A 21668-nucleotide genomic window follows, 5' to 3' on the forward strand; every position below is an offset into this window, starting at 1 on the left:
TGGGGATATGTTAAAAAGGAAGATGGTTAATGGTTGCTGCCAGTAACTACTAACTCTGTTCCACATAGGAGATACCTTAATCTAAAGGAGAAGTTTGGGTATTTTTAAATTATAAACTTTATGTTATTATTCATTCCATTAATTTTTCTTGTGAGATTTTAGAGATAGTATTGAGCTGCTAGGTTTTTTGACATAAGATCCAAATACTTTCTATCATTCAGTCTTTGAAGAGTACATTCAAAATTTTAGGTAATATAAATTAATACTGATAATATTTAGATGCTAAATGTTTGGTATATGTTAAACACAGGTTTTATATGAAATGTTCCATTATTTCTTGTTGCAAAAATGAATTTCAAGTTTTGAGAATTTATTGCATTCCCTTCTCTGATTACTAGAGATTCCCAGGTATCCCATCATAAGGTATATTCGTGGCCTGGACATTTTATTATAGAACATTTTGATATTTTATGTTCTGCTTTGTCACTCATCCTGAGGCTCTTTGAGTAACACATTTTAAGAGCATTCCAATCGGGTTCTTCTTAAGCAGTGCACTGTGAATGATAATCACCCAACTATCTGGTTAAGATGCAGAACCTGATTAAGTGTATAGTTTAGGTGTCAGATAGTTGGGCAGTGGAATCTGCAGTAGAATCTGAGACTCTGCATTTCTAACAAGTTCTCATGTGATGCTGCTCCTTGTCTTTGAACAAAACTGTTAGTAGCAAAACTAAATAACCTGTAGGAGAAGTCAGAAGATCTGAATCCTGTCATTATAGGCTGGGTGTACCTGCCTTTTTTTTCCCTTTGCCCCCATAACAGTTGTAGGTTAGGGATTCTAAGATTGGGCTTCAGCAGTTGTTAGCTTTATGTACAAGAAAGGGAAGAAAAGAAGGGAAGATTTGGTCTTGCTATTGAATTTTCTTAGTCTTTTTAAATTTTTATTGAAATACAGTTGTTTTACAATGTTGTGTTTCACGTGTACAGCAAAATGATTCAGTTATATATTATACCTATTCCTTTTTAGATTCTTTTCCATTATACGTTATTACGGAATATTGAGTGTAGTTCTCTGTGCTGTACTGTAGATCCTTGTTGGTTATCTATTTTACATATAGTAATGTGTATATTTTAATCCCAAACTATCCATACTCCCCCAACTCTCAGCACCCTGCAAATTTTTATTTTCTGTGTGGTAGTGGTTGACATATGTTCAGTATAAGTTGGATATGTTCTTTACCCTGTGTTTAGCTTCTTTCTCTGAATGTCAGAGAAAATGGAAAATTTAATTTGAATATGTGGTTTTACAACTGTTTAATTCATTTGCAGGCATTGATCAATATGACAGAGATAGCATCATAAATGATTTTAAGAATGGGACCTGCAAACTTCTTGTGGCCACATCTGTTGCTGCCCGAGGCCTCGATGTGAAGCATCTGATTCTTGTTGTAAACTATAGCTGCCCCAACCATTATGAGGATTATGTGCACAGAGCAGGACGGACTGGAAGAGCAGGCAACAAAGTAAAAAGAATTGCTTTTAAAGTTGATTTCCATTATGTTAAAATATGAGTGTTTCTTTAGGACTTTAAAGTGTAGATAATAGGAGTTACAGGGAATCTTCAGAGTATGGGGATTAGTTGATGTCATTTATATACATACACACATCTTCAGTGCTGTTAACATTATCAGATACCTATCTGTAATATATATAGGCAGATAGTGTTAACCACTTGTATCCCCAGAAAGGTATTTTCCCCACCTAAAAATTTCTGTATATACATTACACATATATAGTTCAAGAGTGTTCATTACTTTTTTAAGAATATGGGATCATAAAATATACTCAGCCCACACCTATCACCCCTGTCCTTAGCCCCATAGAAATGTATATTATTTCTTTTTTTGACACCTGTATTCTGTTGAGTATATAGTTTTAACTCATTGTTTTTGAAAGCAGCAGAATATTCCTTTGTTGGAAGCACTGATGGTGATATATTTGGTATTATAACCATGGACATTTCTATATACGAAAGCAATAATATTATTAATAGGTTAGGTTATATTTATGGAGTATTTATTAAATGCCCACCACTGTTTTAACTGCTCTATGTATATCTTGTTTTATTCTCAAAAATTCCCTTTAAGGTCAATAATATTACTGCTTTAAACAGATGAAAAAAGTTGAGGCACACTGATGTTATTTGCCAGATTTGCACAGGTCATAAGTAGTAATGGCATTTATTCTTTTAACCTGAGTTATTCTGTGGATTTGGGAGATTTTTTGTGTAGTTAAAATTATAACCTTTTTGGGTCACATACAGTCTCTGTCACATCCTATGTGTATTTGTGTATACAATCCTAAAAACTGTGATACCACTTTAACTCATGGGCTGTATAAAAGTAGGCCAGGGGTCAAATCTGGTGACTAGGTGAAGTGAAGTGAAGCGACAGTTGCTCAGTCACGTCTGAGTCTTTGCGACCCCATGAACTATACAGTCCATGGAATTCTCCAGGCCGGAATACTGGAGTGGGTAGCCTTTCCCTTGGGGTTGATCCGTGGGTTGGGAAGATCCTCTGGAGAAGGGTAACTAGGTACTCCTGAAATAAAATATTAAGGATAGTTTTAAAATTTATAACAGTTCACTGGTAGGATAGAACATTTAATGAAGATGGCAGTCTAATTGTAGTTTGCTTTTCCTCTGCTTACGACTCCACAGTCTTTTCTCTTACCTGAACCCAAACACTGTTGGGGACATGTGAATCCTTAGGCATTAGAGAATTGCAGGGAAGTGATGTAGTTGACTTCATTTTTTATTTGAAAACGTATCAGATATACATGTCTGTATATTTTTATTTTTTAATTGGTCTTTAAAGAATGTGGGATGCTATATTCTAGGAAGTTAATAACAGGTTAGCTGGGGTAGAGGGGTACAGTAGGTAGTAGAAGAAAGGAATGCAAGCAAAAAGGGAAAAATAAGATGTGTTAAAATTAATACTTACAAAGCAGTTGTACATTTATGTAAAAGTCATCAATTTATGTAATTTCTCTTTATGCATAAAGGAGTTAGAAATTTTCTAACTTATTTTTACAATAAATATTAAACTTAGATATTAAGGAATTTAGTAAGTCTCTATTGTGATCTTTAAAATTCTTTTTAGTGGAGTAGTGGAGTTGTCTTAGAGGGTATATTAGGTGACTCAGATTTCATCTATTTGTTTTCTAAGGAGGAGTCATCTTGTTAGTGTTTTATAGCACCACCTTTTCATTGTTTGCTAGGGCTATGCATACACTTTTATCACAGAAGATCAGGCTCGGTATGCTGGAGACATAATTAAAGCCCTTGAACTGTCAGGGACTGCAGTGCCACCTGATCTAGAGAAACTCTGGAGCGATTTCAAAGATCAACAGAAAGCTGTGAGTTTTTTTTTTTTTTACATAACTTTTCTTATTTTTATACAATTCACTGTATTCTAAACCCTGAGTATTAATACCAGTAAATCTTGATAGAATTATTTTCATTTCTCTCTTTAGATAGAAAAGGAAAGGGGTGAGAACAAAAATCCTCTCTTCAACTTAGTATTTTTGTAGTGTACATACAGAGCTCTTGTTTTTTTCTCACATGCTAAATAAAATGTTTTTGTTACATTGTCATACCCCACCTTGAAAACTATTTAATTGCCATAAATTTCTGAACATTAAAGTTTTTATTATGAAATTAACTTTCTTGTTTTTCCTTGAAAGGAAGGGAAAATAATTAAAAAGAGTAGTGGGTTCTCTGGTAAGGGATTCAAGTTCGATGAAACAGAACAAGCTTTGGCTAATGAGAGAAAGAAGTTACAAAAAGCTGCTCTTGGTCTGCAAGATTCAGATGATGAGGATGCTGCAGTTGATGTAAGTATCGTTGTCCTAAAGCCTTATTCTTACCAGGTGAAGCAATTGTTCGTCTTGTACTGGAAGTCTTACCTTAGGCTTGTTTAGGTAGCAAATTACTGGAAACTTTTTGGTGGGTGTGCTTCTCAGTATTTTTTTTGTGTGTGTACAAATGTATTCACATATGCCCGTATTTTTGTATTTTCATAAAAATGAGGTCATAATGCTTTATAATTTCTTTACAACAATAGTCCTATGTTGAAATCTTCCCTTTCAGGAAATTCACTCTCATGCTGTTTTTTTGGCTACATGTTTCATTATATGAATGTTCTACAGTATAAGCAATTAAATCCCTATTTTTGAATATTTGGAAACAAATACTTGGAATATATATTTGTCATTATTTGGAGTATACTGTACTTAATTGCACATCCTTGAACACTTAACCTTGCACATTCATCAGATTAAGTCTTAAGGAAGACTGTTCAAGTGTATAAATGGAGTTGCTCAGTCCAAGGGTATATCCAAATTTGGTCTTAAAACGTTAGATTGTTCTCCTGCAAGGTCAGTGCCAGCTTGCAGTCACACTGATGGTGTTTAAGAGTGCCTGGCTCCCTGTATCTTTAACATCCTTGGTACTAATATTGTTTGTAAATACTTCACAGTTTGATTATTATAGAACATCCTTATTAATAATTGTTGTTGTTATTTAGTTGCTAAGTTGTGTCTTACTCTTTTGTGAACCCATGGACTGTAGCACACCAGGCTCCTCTGTCCATGGGATTTCCCAGACAAGAATACTGAAGTGGGTTGCCATTTCCTTCACCAGGGGATCTTCCCATCCCAGGGTTTGATAGTGAACATTTATGGCATGGTATTAAGTTCCATGTCCTGTGCCTGGTGCTTTACAGGGATTATTTCATAGACTTCCTCACAATACCTAGAGAAGTGGATACTCAAAGCATTCCCTTTTTATAACTGAGGAGACTGAGGCTTAGAAACAAATAATAACCTTTTCAGATTTGCATAGCTGTTTAAAGCCCATTTTCTTAGCTTACAGCATTGTTTGTAACCTAGTGAAAAGAGACCCTAAGGACTCAGCAAGTTAAGGGTTTCTTGGAGTATGCTGTGGAATCCTAATCCCAGGAGTTTGAGCTTGAGATGTTTTCATTATAAAATACTTTTGGAAAATCTGCTGGTATATTCCACTATTAATGGTATCCTGTCAATGGGTATGAAAAGACATTAATAAAATAATTTATTTTAATTCTGAATTCTTCCAACATATTTGATATTTGGTCATATAATTTTTTTTTTTAAATATACTGCATTAAACCTTGGCTCAGAGCACAATTTAAGAATTCAGGAATTTAATCTTTCAGGAAATGACCACACTGGCTGTTAAGCACAGTCAGGAACCAATGTCTCCTATTAATTCTAGGCCTTTTTTTTACTAGTGTACCATATTGGCTTAAAATTCAGTTAAGTCAATGTATTTAGATCTCTGTTATGGTATAATAGATCAGTCCAAAGCCTAGTGGGTTACAATAAACATTTATTACCTACTCTTCCTGAGGGTTAGGAAATCAGGAACAGTGTAGCTAGGTGACTTACTTAAGGTCTTACTTTGCGTCTCATGAGGTTGCAGTCAAGCTGATGTTCCAGGCTGCAGTTATCAGAAGGCTTCACTGATGCAGGCCCATCTTCTTTCAGAATGGCTCACTGATTTCAATTGGTGGGATGCCTCTGTTCTTTACTCTGCATTTGTGTTCTCACAACATGGCAGCTGGCTCCCCAGATTGAGTGATCCAAGAGAGAGCAAAGAAGAATCCTTAGTACCTGTTATGACTAATCTCGGAAGTTATATACTGGCTTTTCCACTTTATTTTGTTTATTAGAAGCAAGTCATTAAGTTCAGCCTACATTAAAGGAGAGGCTCCACCTCATGAAGGGAAGAGTATTGAAGAATTTCTGGCTTTGTTTTTAAAACCACTTCAATTTTTTTGTTATTTAAACATTTTTTAAAAATCTCATAATAAAACATTAATTTTCCCCCTTTTGTTAAAATCTTATTATAATTTTCATTAAAAAATTAGAGCAGTAGTAAAATGCTTTGTGCTTAATCACTCAGTCATGTCCCACCCTTTGAGACCCCATGCACTGTAGCCTGCCAGGCTCCTCTGTCCATGGGGATTCTCCATCCAGGCAAGAATACTGGAACAGGTTGCCATGACCTCCTCCGGGGGATTTTCCCAACCCAGGGATTGATCCCAGGTCTCCCACATTGCAGGCAGATTCTTTACCATCTGAGCCACGAGGGAAGCCCAAATAAGCTTCTACCTGAACAGGGACTTAAACCCTGGAACCTTGAACTGTCAGGTTAACAGTCTGATGTTCTACCAACTGAACTATCTGGGCTGTCAATAAATTAGAATAATTTATTAAGTTAAAAATTAAATTAATTAAAAGATTAGAGCAATACTAAAATAAATAAAGTCAAAAGTAAAGTTATCCCTCTTACCTAACACTGTGTGCATTCCCCATTCCTAATTTTGTGCATTTGTTTTGGATTTTAATGTCATGTATGCTGTTTAAAGTGTTACTAAATTAAACGTTAGTTTGAAAGTGGTTGATAGCTCAAAGACCTTATTAGATAACAAATGCCTTAAAAAGAAGGTGAGTTGTCTGTTTCCATTTCAGTAAAAGTTCTTTCTAAATTAACCAAGTTAATTTTAAACCCTAAAAAAGTTTTTCTTTGCATTTGGGATTTGAAATATTAGCCTAATTCCTGCATATGAAGGGATTTGCATTCTTCATGTGGTAGAGTTAGTATTCATTTGGGGGCAAAAGACATTTTTAAAAGGAAATGCTAATAGCTTATGAGATACAAGTGGCTAACCTGAGGATTACACGGTGGCAGTAGGACTCACGTGACTCCTGGAGAGCCAGGATTGTCAGTATTGCTCTTGATTTCATGGGGAAACCCACCTTCATGCCTTTCCTTCCTGGGTTCAAAGAAATAAAACAATAAAGGTTTTTCTCCCTGATGGTCTTACCCAGTTTTTTATGGTAAACCTAGTTGCTTTTTGGAGTTGGAAAGAATTTTAGAAGCCCTGCCTTGAGAACATGTTGTATCATTTCCCCTGGTAACCATTGGCTGTATTTTTAGTTGTCTACTGATCTTGAGTTATTCCCTTCTTCCAGCCTCTTTGATTGCAGTGTACATAATTTGGCCTCAAGGCCTGGGCCCCAGAGCAACTTGGCTGCATCCAGTTGGCTGCTGTCTTGACAGCCCGTGTTCTTCATTTACTGCATTGGGATGTATTTTCTGTACTACTCAGGAGTCTGCTGAAGTGGTTCTTGCAGCACTGTGTCTCTGTTACTTTCTTTCCTTCCTCTCTCCCCTTCCCCCGCTCTCCTCCCCTCACCTGTCCCCTTCTTCTTACTCCTCCCCTCCCTCTCACCCTCTCTAAATTGGTATTTTTAATTAGATTTTTACTAATGCTTTTTTTTCTTGTTTAGATTGATGAGCAAATTGAAAGCATGTTTAATTCAAAGAAGAGAGTGAAGGATATGGCGGCTCCTGGAACATCCAGTGTTCCTGCTCCCACTGCAGGAAATGCTGAGAAACTGGAAATTGCAAAGAGATTGGCTCTTAGAATCAATGCTCAGAAGAATCTAGGCATTGAGTCTCAGGTATTAAGTAATTCGTTCCGAGTCTTAGTACTTTTTATAAGTTATTTGATTTAAATGCTTTTTAGATTATATCAGCACAAGTGAACAAGAAGTTGTTTTAGATTTTGAGGTAATAAGCATTTAATTATTGACCTCGGTTGATTTCTCTAGCATGGTTAACTGAGGTCTTAATGCCTATTCTGGAAGGCCTGTTAACCATAGATAGTTTTATAAAATAGTATTCTGAGTGACCTTACCAAAATCCTAAAGAAAGAACTCTTTTTCTTTCTTACTCTGTGTTTACTGGTGGGTTATTGAGCAAACAATGTTGTGGAAGTACAAACATCCAGTTACATAACTCAAACTAACATGAGTTTAGACAATGGGAAACTGTTTAATATTTTACTTGCCATCTTTCTCTGTGAGTTTTTTGATTAACTTCATTTTTTTGTAGTTGATTTACAATGTTGTGTTAGTTTCTTTTGTACAACCAGGTGATTCAGTTACACACACACACATGCATGCACACACACACACACACATATGTATTTTCTTTTTTTTAAACTTTATTTTCTATTGGGATATAGCCAGTTAGCAAACAATGTTATGATAGTTTCAGGTGAACAGCAAAGGGATTCAGCCATATATATACATGTATCCATTCTCCCCCAAATTTCCCTTCCATCCAGGCTGCCACATAACATTGAGCTGAATTCCATGTGCTTTACAGTATGTCCTTGTTGGCTATCCATTTTAAATACAGCAGTGTGTACATGTCCATCCCAAACTCCCTAACTATCCCTCCTCCCCTTCCCCCCTGCAGCTATAAGTTCATCCTCAGAAGTCTGTGAGTCTGTTTCTATTGTAAAAGTTCATTCATTTGTATCTTTTCTTTCTAGATTCCACATTAAGGGATATCATAGGGTATTTCTCCTCTGTCTGACTGACTACACTCAACATGATACTCTAGGTCCATCCATGTTCCTGCAGATTGCATCATTTCATTCTTTTTAGTGGCTGAGTAATATTCCATTGTACATATGTACCACATGTTCTTTATCCATTCCTCTGTTGATGGACAGTTAGGTTACTTCCACGTCGTGCCTATTGTAAAATGTGCTGCAGTGAACGTTGGGGTGCATGTATCTTTTCTGATGTTTTCTGATGTTTTTCTCTGGCAATAATGCCTAGGAGTTGGATTGTAGGGTTATGGTAGCTATGTTTTTAGTTTTTTAAGGAACCTCCTACTATTCTTCATAGTGGCTGCACCAGTTTACAGTCGCACCAACAATGTAGGAGGGTTCCCTTCTCCCACACTCCCTCCAGCATTTTAACTTAATTTTTAATCAAGGTTAAATTTTCATAGCATTCCCAAAGAACAGTTTGTTAATGTTGACAGTGTTTTTAAGATTTTGAGTGGTTGAGGACCTGTATGGCCCTGTGTCCAGTAGTTGTATACAGGTTCAGGTCTGCAGTGCTGAGTGGAATGACCAAGCTAGAGGCCAGTGGACTGACCTGATGAGGCAGCCACAGTCAAGGCTCGGAGCCTTGGGTCTTTGAATCCTTTTTAACCAGTGAATTACAGTGTTTACTCAAGCCTGTGCCTCTTGTGAAAGCAGAGATGCAGCACTTCACCTAAAATTCTCTTGCATTATTGTTACTAGTAACTCCTGTGAAATCATATGGCTGTAACTTTTCACTGTTGTTGGAAGAGCTTGAGATGTGAGTCATGTATTTCCCACAGAATTATCTCTGTATTAGGTACATAGTAAAATTAATTTCAAATGTAAAAAAAGAGTATGTTGTATAAAGACATTTACTATACTTTATAGAATGTTGGGTTTGTCCATGAGGGGAAGAGGAGTTCAGTGGTAGTAGTAGGCAAACATACTGATTCAGAGGAAACCCATAATAGCCACAAGGTAGGTAAATGATTTTAGAAATATTATACTATAGTTTATATCAAGAGTTACCTAATGATCTATGGCTCAGTAGAATTTTTTTAACATAGAGTTGGGTATTTAGTTTTCACATCAAGTAAGGCAGATATATTAAACTCTCTGTTATAAATATATGCTGTTAAATTGCCCAGTGGGTCAGACTCTACATAAGAAAGATGCTTTTAGTTAGTGCTTTCCAGAGAAGAGTTTGTGGTGGGATCTTTGGCCTTGCCTCTGCCCTCATTTGAGATTTGACTGTAGGTCTTCTTTAACTGCAGGATGTAATGCAGCAGGCCACCAATGCCATTCTCAGAGGTGGCACCATCCTGGCTCCCACTGTATCTGCAAAGACCATTGCAGAGCAGCTTGCTGAAAAGATAAATGCCAAGCTCAACTATGTGCCTTTGGAGAAACAAGAAGAGGAGAGACAGGATGGTGGACAGAATGAATCTTTTAAGAGATATGAGGAAGAATTAGAGATCAATGACTTCCCACAGGCAAGTAGCAGATTTAAACTTTTTAATTGAGTAGAAACCCTATTTTTAGGAGTGAAAATACCTTATTTAAAACCTGTGAAGGGGCTTCCCTGATGGTCCAGTGGTTAGCAGTCTGCCTTCCAATGCAGGGAATGGGGATTTGATCCCTGGTCAGGGAACTAAGATTCCACATTCTCCGGGTTATGTAAGCCCTCAGGCTGCAGCTAAGACCTGACACAGTCAAGTAAATAGATAAATAAAAAGAAAAAGCCATGAACATTTTAATGGCTGCTTTACTTTTTATCTAGATGGGGAGACAACACTGGAAATTTCATTTTTATGATTACATTCTGGGTACATTAGAATCTAAATGAATTTATGATGAAGGTGTTGATTAAAATTTTAATATTGACAATAACATGATTTAGCTAACCTATTCTTTTAGGACCTCAGGTTTTTTTATCCTTTGTAAAGAGATTTCTTCTCCCCCAACTCTTTTCTTTCCTAGACTGCTAGGTGGAAAGTTACCTCTAAGGAAGCTCTGCAGAGAATCAGTGAATATTCTGAAGCTGCAATTACAATCAGAGGAACATACTTCCCACCTGGCAAAGAGCCCAAGGAAGGAGAGCGGAAAATTTACTTGGCAATTGAAAGTATGTACTGTTGGTTCGGTTTCCATCTTGAGTTTGATCAAAGTTGATAATAGATGTAATAGACCCAGAGAGAATATGAGGTCAGTTCTAGAGAGGACTGAAAATAAGGAACACCTGTTAAAAAGTTTCACCTATCATTTGTGGTCTTTATTTAGAAGTTTAGTATATATAGAGGTGAGTGATCTTTGTTGGGGACTCTCATTTTTGACAATTTGGTCAAATTTGAAAATGACTAAAAGAACACATGTATTTTGGAGAATAGTCCATTAAGTCCTTATGCTTCCGGTAAGTAGAACATTCTGGCCAAAGTTAAGGTTAGAAAGTAAATCAACTATATTAATCCCCTTAATGCTTGTTTACCCAAGCAGATATTGCCTCTAATTTTATGCCTGTAAATTCATACATGCCATTTTTAGAAAAACAGGACAATTACTGCCACAGCTCAAAGGCTATAACTAATATGTTATCTAAGAGTGATCAGGTGTGCTTTTTAACCTTATTTCATACATTCATAAATGAATTCAAAAGACAGTTTCTATTTTGATTTTTTTCCTAATGTATTATCCATAACATAGTAGGACAACTTATCTCCTTTCTTTTATATTTAATTTTAACATCTTTATAATAGATTTTTAAGAATAGACCAGCCACAGCTTCATTTCACTTATTTCATGAACTAAATGTTTATTGAATACTGGTATGGGAGCTGTGAAGTAGCTTAATTCCATGTGTCATATAAATCTAGAGTCTGCCTACCTCCTGCTTAGATGGCTACAGTGACGCTACCCCCACGCCCTGTACAATCTCAAACACCGGCCTAGTCCACTGAATCATAGACACACACAATACCTTTTAAAATTAATAATGATGAATTGCAGTAAAGGTATAAAACTCAGATACAGCCTGTATGTTTTCCATGTTATTGATAATCTACCGTTACTGTACAGAAGAGCCATACATATTTCAAATGATGTACAAAGAAAGTGGGTCCAGAACTAGACAAATTGCATTTTTTGGTTTGTGATTGTGATTTTGAGAAACTGGATCATATGTATTAATATTTCAGGTCAGGTTTTTAAATAGTACCCTTTTATATATCCTGAAAGACTTTTGCCCTGCCAGTGACTCAGTGTGGTTTTGAATCATGTGACACTGTTCCTTATTGCAAGGTAAAATGGGGATTGCTGGCATCTTGATGTTCAAGGAGAAGAAATTACATTGACATCTTTTCTGTGCTTGGAACTAGACAGCTCTCTCTTACTATTGTATTATTAGGCCATACAAGATGTCATTCAGTGAAATCTGATGATAAAACCTTGGTAAACATGGAGTCATCCTTTTTTATTCAGCTTGAATATGATAGGTGTCATTTAAGCAAAACCAGTATTTTATTTTTTTGTAATAACATACAATATTTTAAGTATCTCTAAGATTTCAAAATCAGTACTTTAAGTTACATTGTTTTAAGGAGGTAAATCAGAGAGATTTTTTTTTGCTTTGAAAAAGATTCCTCTAATTTATTAATTTAAAGGTAATTATGCTTATTTAATGTAGTATAATTAATGTATGCCAGGTTTAATTTGTATATAACTTTACCAGAACACATCTACTGTGCTACCACATGAAGTGAAATGAGAAGCCCTCGGCTTCTGCCAACTTTTCTATCTACCTACAATGGTTCTGGGTGCTTTCCACTGTGAACTTGTACTTAGAAAGTAACATCTAATTTTTAAAATCTAAGCAGGTCTTTCCCTCCCAGTAACAAGATAACATTGTTAAGAGTGAATCTTGAGAATTCTAGAGACATAAAGATGCTAAATAAGGGCTGGGGATTGGTAATTAAAATGATCTAAAGCTTTGAGAATTTTCATAGATGATTAGGTTTAAATGATCTTTTAGTTTTTGAAACTCCAACCAAATCGACTGAACACTAATGGGATGAAAACAGGTGTTGCAAGGGGCCTAGTGTCATCTGTTTCTAGTTCTGTAATTGGAGGGACCCCACTGCCTGGCTCCTTAGAGGCTCAGTGTGGCTCAGCAGCTCCAGGCCTCCCACCAGGCAGTGGGAAGGAGAACAGGAAAGACCTACGTGCCTAGCCAGCCTGTATAATTTATAGCCTGTTTTGTGACCCTCTCTTTTTACTGGTGGAGAATCCCTTAAAAGCAGCCAGAGTTGTTTTGGGACCAATGAAAGGAAATGCCTCTTTTTTTGACAGCTTATAAACATATGTGACCCATTACCTAAAGAAGCTGTATAAGTCGAAAATTTAAACCAGTCCAAATGGTCAGGTTCTAACTAACACAGGAAAATTACTCTTCTGCTTTGAGCTGGGTGAGAGTATCATTTTCCTTCTTTTTAAAACAGCACAGAGCGTCAAGCTACACACCAACTCATGCCAAGTAGCATATTTTCCTTCTCAATTTTGGGTTTTTTTATATTTTATTTCTGACTCAGCTCTTGATTCTACCCTTGGCTTCACATGCATCCACCTCTCTTCCCTTCCAGCACCCACAGCTTTAAAATGTTGTGGTCAATGGCTGGTGGAGGTGTGGGGCTTAGATTAGATTAGATATGTTGCTGTGACTTCATAGCCATAAGCATGTCTCTTTTCTTCCTGTTGTTAAACTGTTTCTTCTCCCTCCTTCTTCTCCTCATCCTCTGTTTTCCTCCTCCTCTCCCCACAGCTCCTCCGTTTCTCCTTCTCTGTCCTCCTTGGGTTTGAAAAAGTTAACCATATCTAATAAGGGGGAGAATTTTCCCATTTCTTGTGAATCGCTTTCCATATTTGATTTTTCTTATAAAAATAATAAAACCATAGTTCTCTACATTACAGCCCCAGTTCTTTCTTCTTTGACATTCTCTCACTCCTACTTGATCTCTGGTCTACTTCTTTGGTCTAGCGCTTTTCCTTTTATGGGTGTGCACCGAGTTCCCGCTCTAGACTTGCCTCCTGGCATCATCCCCTGCCTTCAAACCCTTCCACACCTGTCCTTGGTGGAGCTCTAATCTCCACTTCCGCTACTTCTGCTCCTTGTTTCCATTGGTCTTACTGACGTTTCCAGCTTGGCGTGTCCCATGAGCACCTCTGCTACAATGTCAGTTAACCGCCATCACTGCTAATAACAACACCTGCTCTTCCTCTTGGGTTCAGTATCTCCTTTATTACATTTTAGTTTCTTTACTTGTGACTCAACTCGTAGCATCTTGCTTTGTTCTTCTTCACTGTTCACATCTAATAAAGAAAAATATTTTGTATATTCTACCTCAAAAATGTGCTTTCACGATGGTATGAACACAATCCTCTGAGAGCACTGAGGGAAGAAACACTTCACGCCACCTGGAGAAGTTAGGGAAAGATTCTTGGAAGAGATGATATTTAAAAGTTCCTCTGATAAGACTACTTCCTAATCTACTCATCTTGCTGTAATATCGTTCCAAGTTTGTTTTTCTAGTAGCCTACAGGATCACACAGAGCATAGATGAGTACTTTGTGTAATGAATCTCATACAGTATACCACACATGGTGGGTGCTTCTTGAATTTATAACTCTACTAGTGTCTCCAGCCTACCTCATCTGTTTGGCTGTTTTGCTGTGTTCTTTCACACACTTTTTCCTTTCAACCATACTATACTTCTCTTAGTCTTCGGTCTTTAAACATGCCTTTCTTAATCTGTACCATTGCACGCATGATTGATTCCCTTTGTAAAATGCTTTCCCTGTCATCTCTCCTCCTTCAGCTTTAAGCCTTTGTTCAGATGACACATTTCTGAAACATTTGGTGACTTTAAAGAATATAATAAACATCCGGTAAGTGTTTGTTAAATAACTGAACCTAGGAAGGTGTATTTTCCTTTTCCTTTTTCTATTTTGGACAAATTGCAAATCATTTTTTCTTTGCATACCAATATACCAAGAACTTATAACAGTAGTACCTCACTAACCTTAACCCTCTAAGCACTAAACTCAGTGGTTACATTTGAAACTCTAAAAGTAATGATAATAATAAGCAGCCGTGATACAGTGTAGATGATGTTCTACCAGGTATTGAAAGACTTTTCTTGGCAAGTAGTACAGTGTTCCTGAAAGTCACCTACAGTGTTTCTACTGGATCTCAATGAGGTGGATAAACATCCAGTGTAATTCCAGTAATATGAAGTGTTCTCCACTCACTCACCAGGTGCCAATGAGCTGGCTGTGCAGAAAGCGAAGGCAGAAATCACCAGGCTTATAAAAGAAGAACTGATCCGATTGGTGAGTAAAAACCTCAAGGACTTGTTTGTTCTAATCAATGTTTTGTTTAACCATTTAGTATAAATACAGCAAAGCAGACAGATGATATAGTTTGATGAATTTTCACAAACTGAGCACACTGGTGTGATCACTGCCCAGATGAGGAAATAGAGCACCTTACCAGGATCCCAGAAACTCTGCTCATGTTCCTCCTTCTTGTTATTCATCGCCCCCAGATGTGACTTTCTGACTTTCCACATCATAGATTAGTTTTGCCTAGTTTTGAACTCCGTATAAGTGGAATCAAGTGCTGTGGACTCTTTTGTATCTTAAGTTCTTTCTCTCAACATGACTTTGAGGAAATCAATCCATGTTTTTACATATAGCAGTTATTATTTTTGTGGCTATATAGTAGTTAAGCCCGTGGATTTACCACAGTTAATTTATGGTTTAGATTTTGAGGTCATTTCAGTTTTGAGTTTTTATGAATAACGCTTCTCTGAACATTCTTCCACGTCTCTGTAGTACACTTCAGTATATTTTTCTTTTGAGTAAATGCCCTAAAGTAGAATTGCTAGTTACAGGGTATGTATACTTTAGCTTTAAGTTGGTATTGCTAAATAATTTTTCAGAGTAGTTATATCAGTTTACATTGCTTTTGACAGTGTATGAAAATTTCAGTTTCTCTACATTTTTGCCACTGTTTTTAAACTTAGGTGTTTGTCAGTGTTTTAAACGTAGGTATGGACCTTTTATAGACCACCTTTCCAAAGGAAGCAGACACCTTCTTGTAAATTCTCCCTACAGTGTATATGTTGGGATGAGGATCCTTTGAAAGGAGACTTTACAGAGAATGTGTTTTTTAGGGCTTTTCTGAAATTTCCCTTACAGAACATTTCTTTGGATGGATAAAAATAATTTAAAGAATGGAATGTAAACAAAGCGAGAGGAAAGAATAAAAACAAACTTTAAATCAAGTGACTTTTACCAAGGAGTGATAAAAAAAGAATGCTACCACCATTAAGTTTCAGAACCATTGTTAAGGAGCAGTCGAGTGAACACAGAGAAATGATTGTTAGATAGTTCTTTCTTTCTCACTAAATAATATTTTTATTTTAAATATTTGATAGTTGTACAAGTTTGTAAAGCAAGTTTGTAACATGCTTTTTTTTCCTTTTATTTCATTTTCCTTTTACTAATCATATACCTTTTATTTTTTCCTGTAGCAAAATTCATACCAACCAACAAATAAAGGAAGATACAAAGTCTTATAAAACATCCGAGAAAAACTTTTACCTGTGCTGGTCTGTGATAAATGTGGCAGTTATTGTCTTCAGTTTACAATGTATTTTAAATTAAGATTTTTAAAATTCAGTCTTGCTGATTTTTTTTTTAAGTATTAGAAACCAGTATTTGTTACAAATCTTCTTTCTGTAAGTACCCCCAGAATTATCAAACTCTATTTAAAGCAGGCCTGTTTTCATTAAAGTGTCCTTTAATGTCAAACTTAAATATCAATATTTTAACTATCTGGGTAATACTCCAGAAGTTTAAGGCAATTAAAATATTTGAACTTTCCATTGAAGATAATAAAGTACAAAGGTTGCTAAGGGGTTGTTCACTTTATCTTCTTGCAATGAAACTGTGATCATCTCCTCAGAAAAGGTAAAATTCTCTAATTTTGTGTCTCTACCTTGAGCTTAAATCTTACTTGACTCGAGTAGAACAATATGAACTGGATATAAGAATGTTACGATAGAAGTTTTACAAAATGGGTTCAGAGTTTTTGTTTCAATTTTTATCATCTTATGAGGGTCATAGTTGGGCTGCTCTTTGGTTTTGTAAAATTAAAGTTTTGTAGTATAAGAAGTGCTTGCATTCCTTTAGACTGCTAAGAATTTTAGTATCGACTGCTTTTAGGTTCCCTTCACAACCTGTGGCTCTGTGCTTAGCTACTAGCTCTTTTCTAATCTTCCTGAAGTGAAAGTGATTTGTCACCTGTAAATATGAACGTGATTGTTTTTTCCCCTTTAAAGTGTTCGTTTATACATCTGTACATATAAACACCCTACCAATCTGATTTTTCTTCAGGATTATTGAGTAGGTTGTGAATTTTCTTTAAAAAAAAAAAAAAGCGTGGCACCCACATTTTAGACTTAGAATTTAAACATTTCTCAGTGAAATTTAGTTTAAAAGAATCATAAATTATATTTTTGAACCTTGATATATATTTCCTGAGTATCCTAATTTAAATTGTGATAATTGGATCACCTAATGTTCAAGACTCCTGGTGTGTTAGAACTTGATATGGTTGTCACTCTTTGAAAAATAAAATTTTCAGGAATGAAATATTTGTATTTCTTAAAAGATACAGAAGTTCCTTTAAGTAGTCTTGACTTAGAGCTTTTAAAAATGAAAAGACCCAAAGCGTATTATAGCTGTTAACTCATTTCAGTAGTATATTAGATGGTTAAAGTAACAGGAGGCATCAATCATGATTTCCTCAATCTGAAGTTATCCTTACTGAAAATCTCAGGTATATTCTTGAATCTCTCACATATCCACTTTTTTACTTGAGGAAGAAAACAGATAAAACACATGTAACAATAGAATCAAATAAACCATTTTCTCTAAAATTTTAGGCATCTTGGGCTCCTGTACCCCCAGCATTTATTTATATGCTTATTTTTATTACTTAGTGATAGTTTGTTTCCTTTGATAGACTATGTCACAGTGCCACACTGATGGCAATTGGTGCTCCCTTCAGCCTGCTCCATCACTTTGAGATTCAGAGTTTACAGCCTTCTAGTATCATTACCTTTGTGTTTGTGCATCTAGTTGTCATCAGCCACTGAGAGTACTCTGTTAAAATGAAGCCCGTTTCTTTGTTACTGCATTGTTTAGTGTCACATTGACTCTTTGATTTTTAAAATTTGAATGACATACAGATTAATGTTTTTTAAAAAATGCAATATCAATATTTGCTCATGTTTTTTAAATTCCTTGTAAAATAAAGGTAGCCTGCATTTTCCTAAAATTATCTTTGCTGATGTTTTCTGCTGCATATCTAATATTGTTTACATTGCTAGGCATGTGAGAGAAGTAATACTCTATTAAAAAATTCTCACAACCCAAAATACATAGTTCTATCCACAAATATCTTCCTAAGGAAGCCTCTTAACCTTTGATGGTGTTTATATTTGGCATGAGATAGGCTGTAGGTGAAATAATGGGTTCATGTGCCAGTTGGTGTTTTATCACAGTGACGCTTATTCTTAAACAGTGGAAATACAGAATGAAATGATAATGTCTAGATTCTCTCCAACTCCTTTTAGACACTTTATTATCTGATATCTTTTGTATCTTACCAGCCTTGTCGGTATGCCAAGGTGTTCAGCTGCAAGGTGTGACTGCAGTTCTTTTGAAGGAGGCAGATCCTGCATGCAAAGACGTTTTTTTGTTTGTTTGCACAGAACCAGCTCTTGAATGCCTGGGTTTATAAATCCCATGAAGCCAGGTGTGGAGTCCACTTCCAAGTAATTCACCAGCACCTTAAAAATCACAGCCTAGAGAGCAAAGCCTTTAAGTTATAACTTGGTTTTGTGTGACCTCTTTTTCCTATGATGCCTTGCTTTACTTTATAAAACCACCAGCTAACATCCTTTAGTGGCAGATAACTTAGCACTTGTTTGAGATAGAAGTTGAGGGGAAAATGGTAATTGAAATGAAGTTCAGGGTAAACAACTGTTTTATTTATTTAGCCCCATTTTGGTCATTTATAGATGACAGATGCTGAGTTCTTACAGCAGGCATAAATTCTGAGTGGCTAGCCCAATGTGATCCATGAGAATACTTTTCCTCTTAGAATTGAATCTGGAGCTTCCAGTTCTTCACATTTTGGTACATAGTTTTATATAAGAATCAGAATCTATTGACATTTTTTTATGCTTTCTGCTCCGGCATGAAAAACAGAAGTTAATCTTTTAAAAAGACACACGTGTAAATAGAAAGAGAACAAATGAATGTGTGTTGAGAGGTAGAGGGAATGTCTTAATGTTGTACTCAGTTTAGGTGTTGTAACTTCCAGGAAATCTTAATAAAATCTCTCCGGAGTGAGGCGTTCAGCTTGGAATATAGCAACATCTCACACATTACTTATTGAAACGTGCCGTACTCTTAGGCCAGCTCTGCATTTCTGTTACTGGGTAAAGATTCCCTACTGTATCTGCAGTATTACCAGTCGCAGATATTTGAAGGTCCTTTTTCTTCTGTATCGACTTATAGTTTAATTTGAGCAGGAGTCCAAGTAGAAATATGGAAAGAAAAGTATAAATAAATGAATTCTCTTCATGTCCCCACTGCAGTATCAGTGGTCTCACCTTTCTGGTTCTTTATGGCCAAACTGATATCTAAGTGCATACTGTCAAGTCACATGATAGGTGAAGCATTTCATTATGATGATTTTTCTTGACCTTGTCCTCTTCCATATATGGCATAAGCTTATAGAAGTTCATGATGTTGAAGCTCAAACCTTTAGAAAGAAATTCTAAATTTGCATTGACAAATTCTTTCGGAGGGAAAAAAATGTGAAATAAAAAAGTTCTAACCCCTTTGGAAAACTAGAACTCAGAGTTACTCTCTCAGATATCACCAGGATTACTGTAAAACCTTAGAGTTGTCGAATTTAAGAAAATCTAATTGTCTTTAATATATGGAAATAATGCATTTTGGATATTAGTCTGTTTTCACAATTTCGCTTATTATGGAGTAAAGAAAATGTGAGGATTCAGTATGAAAAATATTCTTTGTCCACAGCAAAAGCATGTCATTTGAACTTGGCATTTGGTAGTAGGTGGATTTTTTGCAGCCTATCAACACCTGGCAGTTCCAGCAGCCCTTGAGTGTTAAAAGTGTCCTTGGCCTTTATTCCTGAATTTCTAGGAGGTTCTCAGGTGCCCATGTCCAGCCATATCAAGGTAATATTGAAGGTAATGTTTTCTTTCTATGCCTTTGCCTGAGGGAGTCTTCTGGGAGCTGAGATTCCCAGAGTTGTACCGTACACTTCTGGAAGAATCCTTGCCATCTCCCAGCCAGCCCTCAGCCTAAATCTCAGATTTGGAAAGCTCCATGGAAAAACGGGAGCGATGTCCTTAAAGAGAACACAAGTTCCTCTGTAACTGTAAAAAAGTCTAGGATTGCTCTTGTAAGTGTGTCTGGGATGGTAATGATTCTGTGATACATACTCAGATTTGAAAGCCACTGATAATCTTCACTTTTGCTTTGTTCTTGGATTTTGACTAGCTATTATCTAAAGCAGTGGTCTCCAAAGTGGGTCACAGTAAGCTATTGGAAAGCAAGGAGAAAATACTGGAGACTCTTGTTTGTATTTCATTTTTAAAATCTCATCCTTTGAATTTTTTGAGTAGATTTTATGTTACTATATATCAAGTACAATATTACAGTTTAGTATAATGGTTCATATACATAATTATAAGTAAATTCACATATGGGGCACACTTGGACAACCTTTGGCAAGTTGCTTAAATGCTTTAAAATGTCTTTTTTCACCTAAAAAGATTACAGTAATACCTATTTCAGGATTTTTGTGAGGATGAAATGAAATAATACATTTAAATCATTAAAGCATATAAAAATAGTGCCTGAATAATTAGTACTCTTACTACAATGGGTGTATGGGAGGGCATTTTCTGAAGTTTTCTTTATTGCTGTATCTTTCAGTGTTGCTATATGGTGTATGGTGTATACTAGCAAGGACAGTCAGTGACTACTGATAAACTAAAATCTAGAAAATGAAATTCATTTTTCCTATAGATATCTTTCAGTTCAAATGAATAGTATTTTAGAGGATTCGTTGCTTTAATTGAAAGATCTTTAAGCAGCAGCCGGTTCCCACTCTATTTGAATATTCCTATTTTGGCCTTTTCGCATGTATACAGTCACCATTTATCATGATGGTTTGCCTATATGACTGGCCTATTCTGGGCCAGGTTGAGGCTCTTGGAGAAGGAATGCAAAATGTTGAATTGAGTCCAAATTGTATTTCACAGGTGTACACTTTTGAAGAAGAAATGTTTGGATATAAGTCAAATAGTGTGACAATTATAAGTGTGCTCTTTTTACAAATGAAGTGAGGATAAATGCCCTTGAAAAAGCCTCTATGTTCAGCACTAGTTGTACATTCTACCATGTTATGTGTACTACAGTACCTCATTAAGACCAACTTGAGATAATTATCTGAAAATACCAGATCATTGCTTTTAACACTGTATTTTGATTATTTGCATTTTTGTCTGCTACACCAGAAGGTAAGTTTCTTGAGGTTAGGGACTGTGTCTGTCCTATATTCTTAGTACTTTGACATTATCTTCATTTCACACATATGTAAGCGTTTGGGAAAAGCAGTGACTTGTCCAAGGTACTGTGGCTTCCCAAGGCAGCTCAATGGTAAAGAATTGCCTGCCAGTGCAGGAGACACAATCTGTCTAGGTGGGAAAGATCCCCTGAAGGACAAAATGGCATCCTGCTCCAGTATTCTTGCCTGAAAACTCCCGTGGACCGAGGAGCCTGGTGGGCTGTGACTGAGCATGTGTATGCACGTGTGCACATACACCCACAGGCATGCACGTGCACACACTGTCCAAGGTCCCAAACCTGGGAATGTCTGACTTCCTCTGTTCCTCTGTCTGCTTCTCCATTGGGCCTGCAAATCATTTGACCTTACTGGTATGAAAATTTCCTTTTGGCCATACCTCACGACTTGTGGGGAGCTTAGTTCCCCTACCAGGGATTGAACCGAGG

The 21668-nt window shown here is 36.3% G+C and overlaps 1 protein-coding gene across 2 annotated transcripts in view; it reads left to right on the forward strand.

The window, feature by feature from the left end:
- DDX46 (DEAD-box helicase 46) overlaps positions 1 to 17777 on the forward strand; it is a 48309-nt gene extending 30532 nt beyond the window's left edge. Inside the window, exons 16-23 of one of the 2 annotated variants that reach the window (XM_068979506.1) lie at positions 1330 to 1523; positions 3280 to 3417; positions 3745 to 3894; positions 7396 to 7572; positions 9767 to 9985; positions 10473 to 10617; positions 14797 to 14870; positions 16076 to 17777. In XM_068979506.1, coding sequence (XP_068835607.1) covers positions 1330 to 1523; positions 3280 to 3417; positions 3745 to 3894; positions 7396 to 7572; positions 9767 to 9985; positions 10473 to 10617; positions 14797 to 14870; positions 16076 to 16123 — 1145 coding nt within the window. In that variant the 3' untranslated portion in view covers positions 16124 to 17777. The remainder of the gene's footprint in view (positions 1 to 1329; positions 1524 to 3279; positions 3418 to 3744; positions 3895 to 7395; positions 7573 to 9766; positions 9986 to 10472; positions 10618 to 14796; positions 14871 to 16075) is intronic. The other variant, XM_068979507.1, reaches the window with a different exon arrangement.
- The last annotated feature ends 3891 nt before the right edge of the window (positions 17778 to 21668 follow it).

This window comes from Capricornis sumatraensis, chromosome 9, assembly GCF_032405125.1.
Source record: "Capricornis sumatraensis isolate serow.1 chromosome 9, serow.2, whole genome shotgun sequence".
Taxonomy (NCBI): domain Eukaryota; kingdom Metazoa; phylum Chordata; class Mammalia; order Artiodactyla; family Bovidae; genus Capricornis; species Capricornis sumatraensis.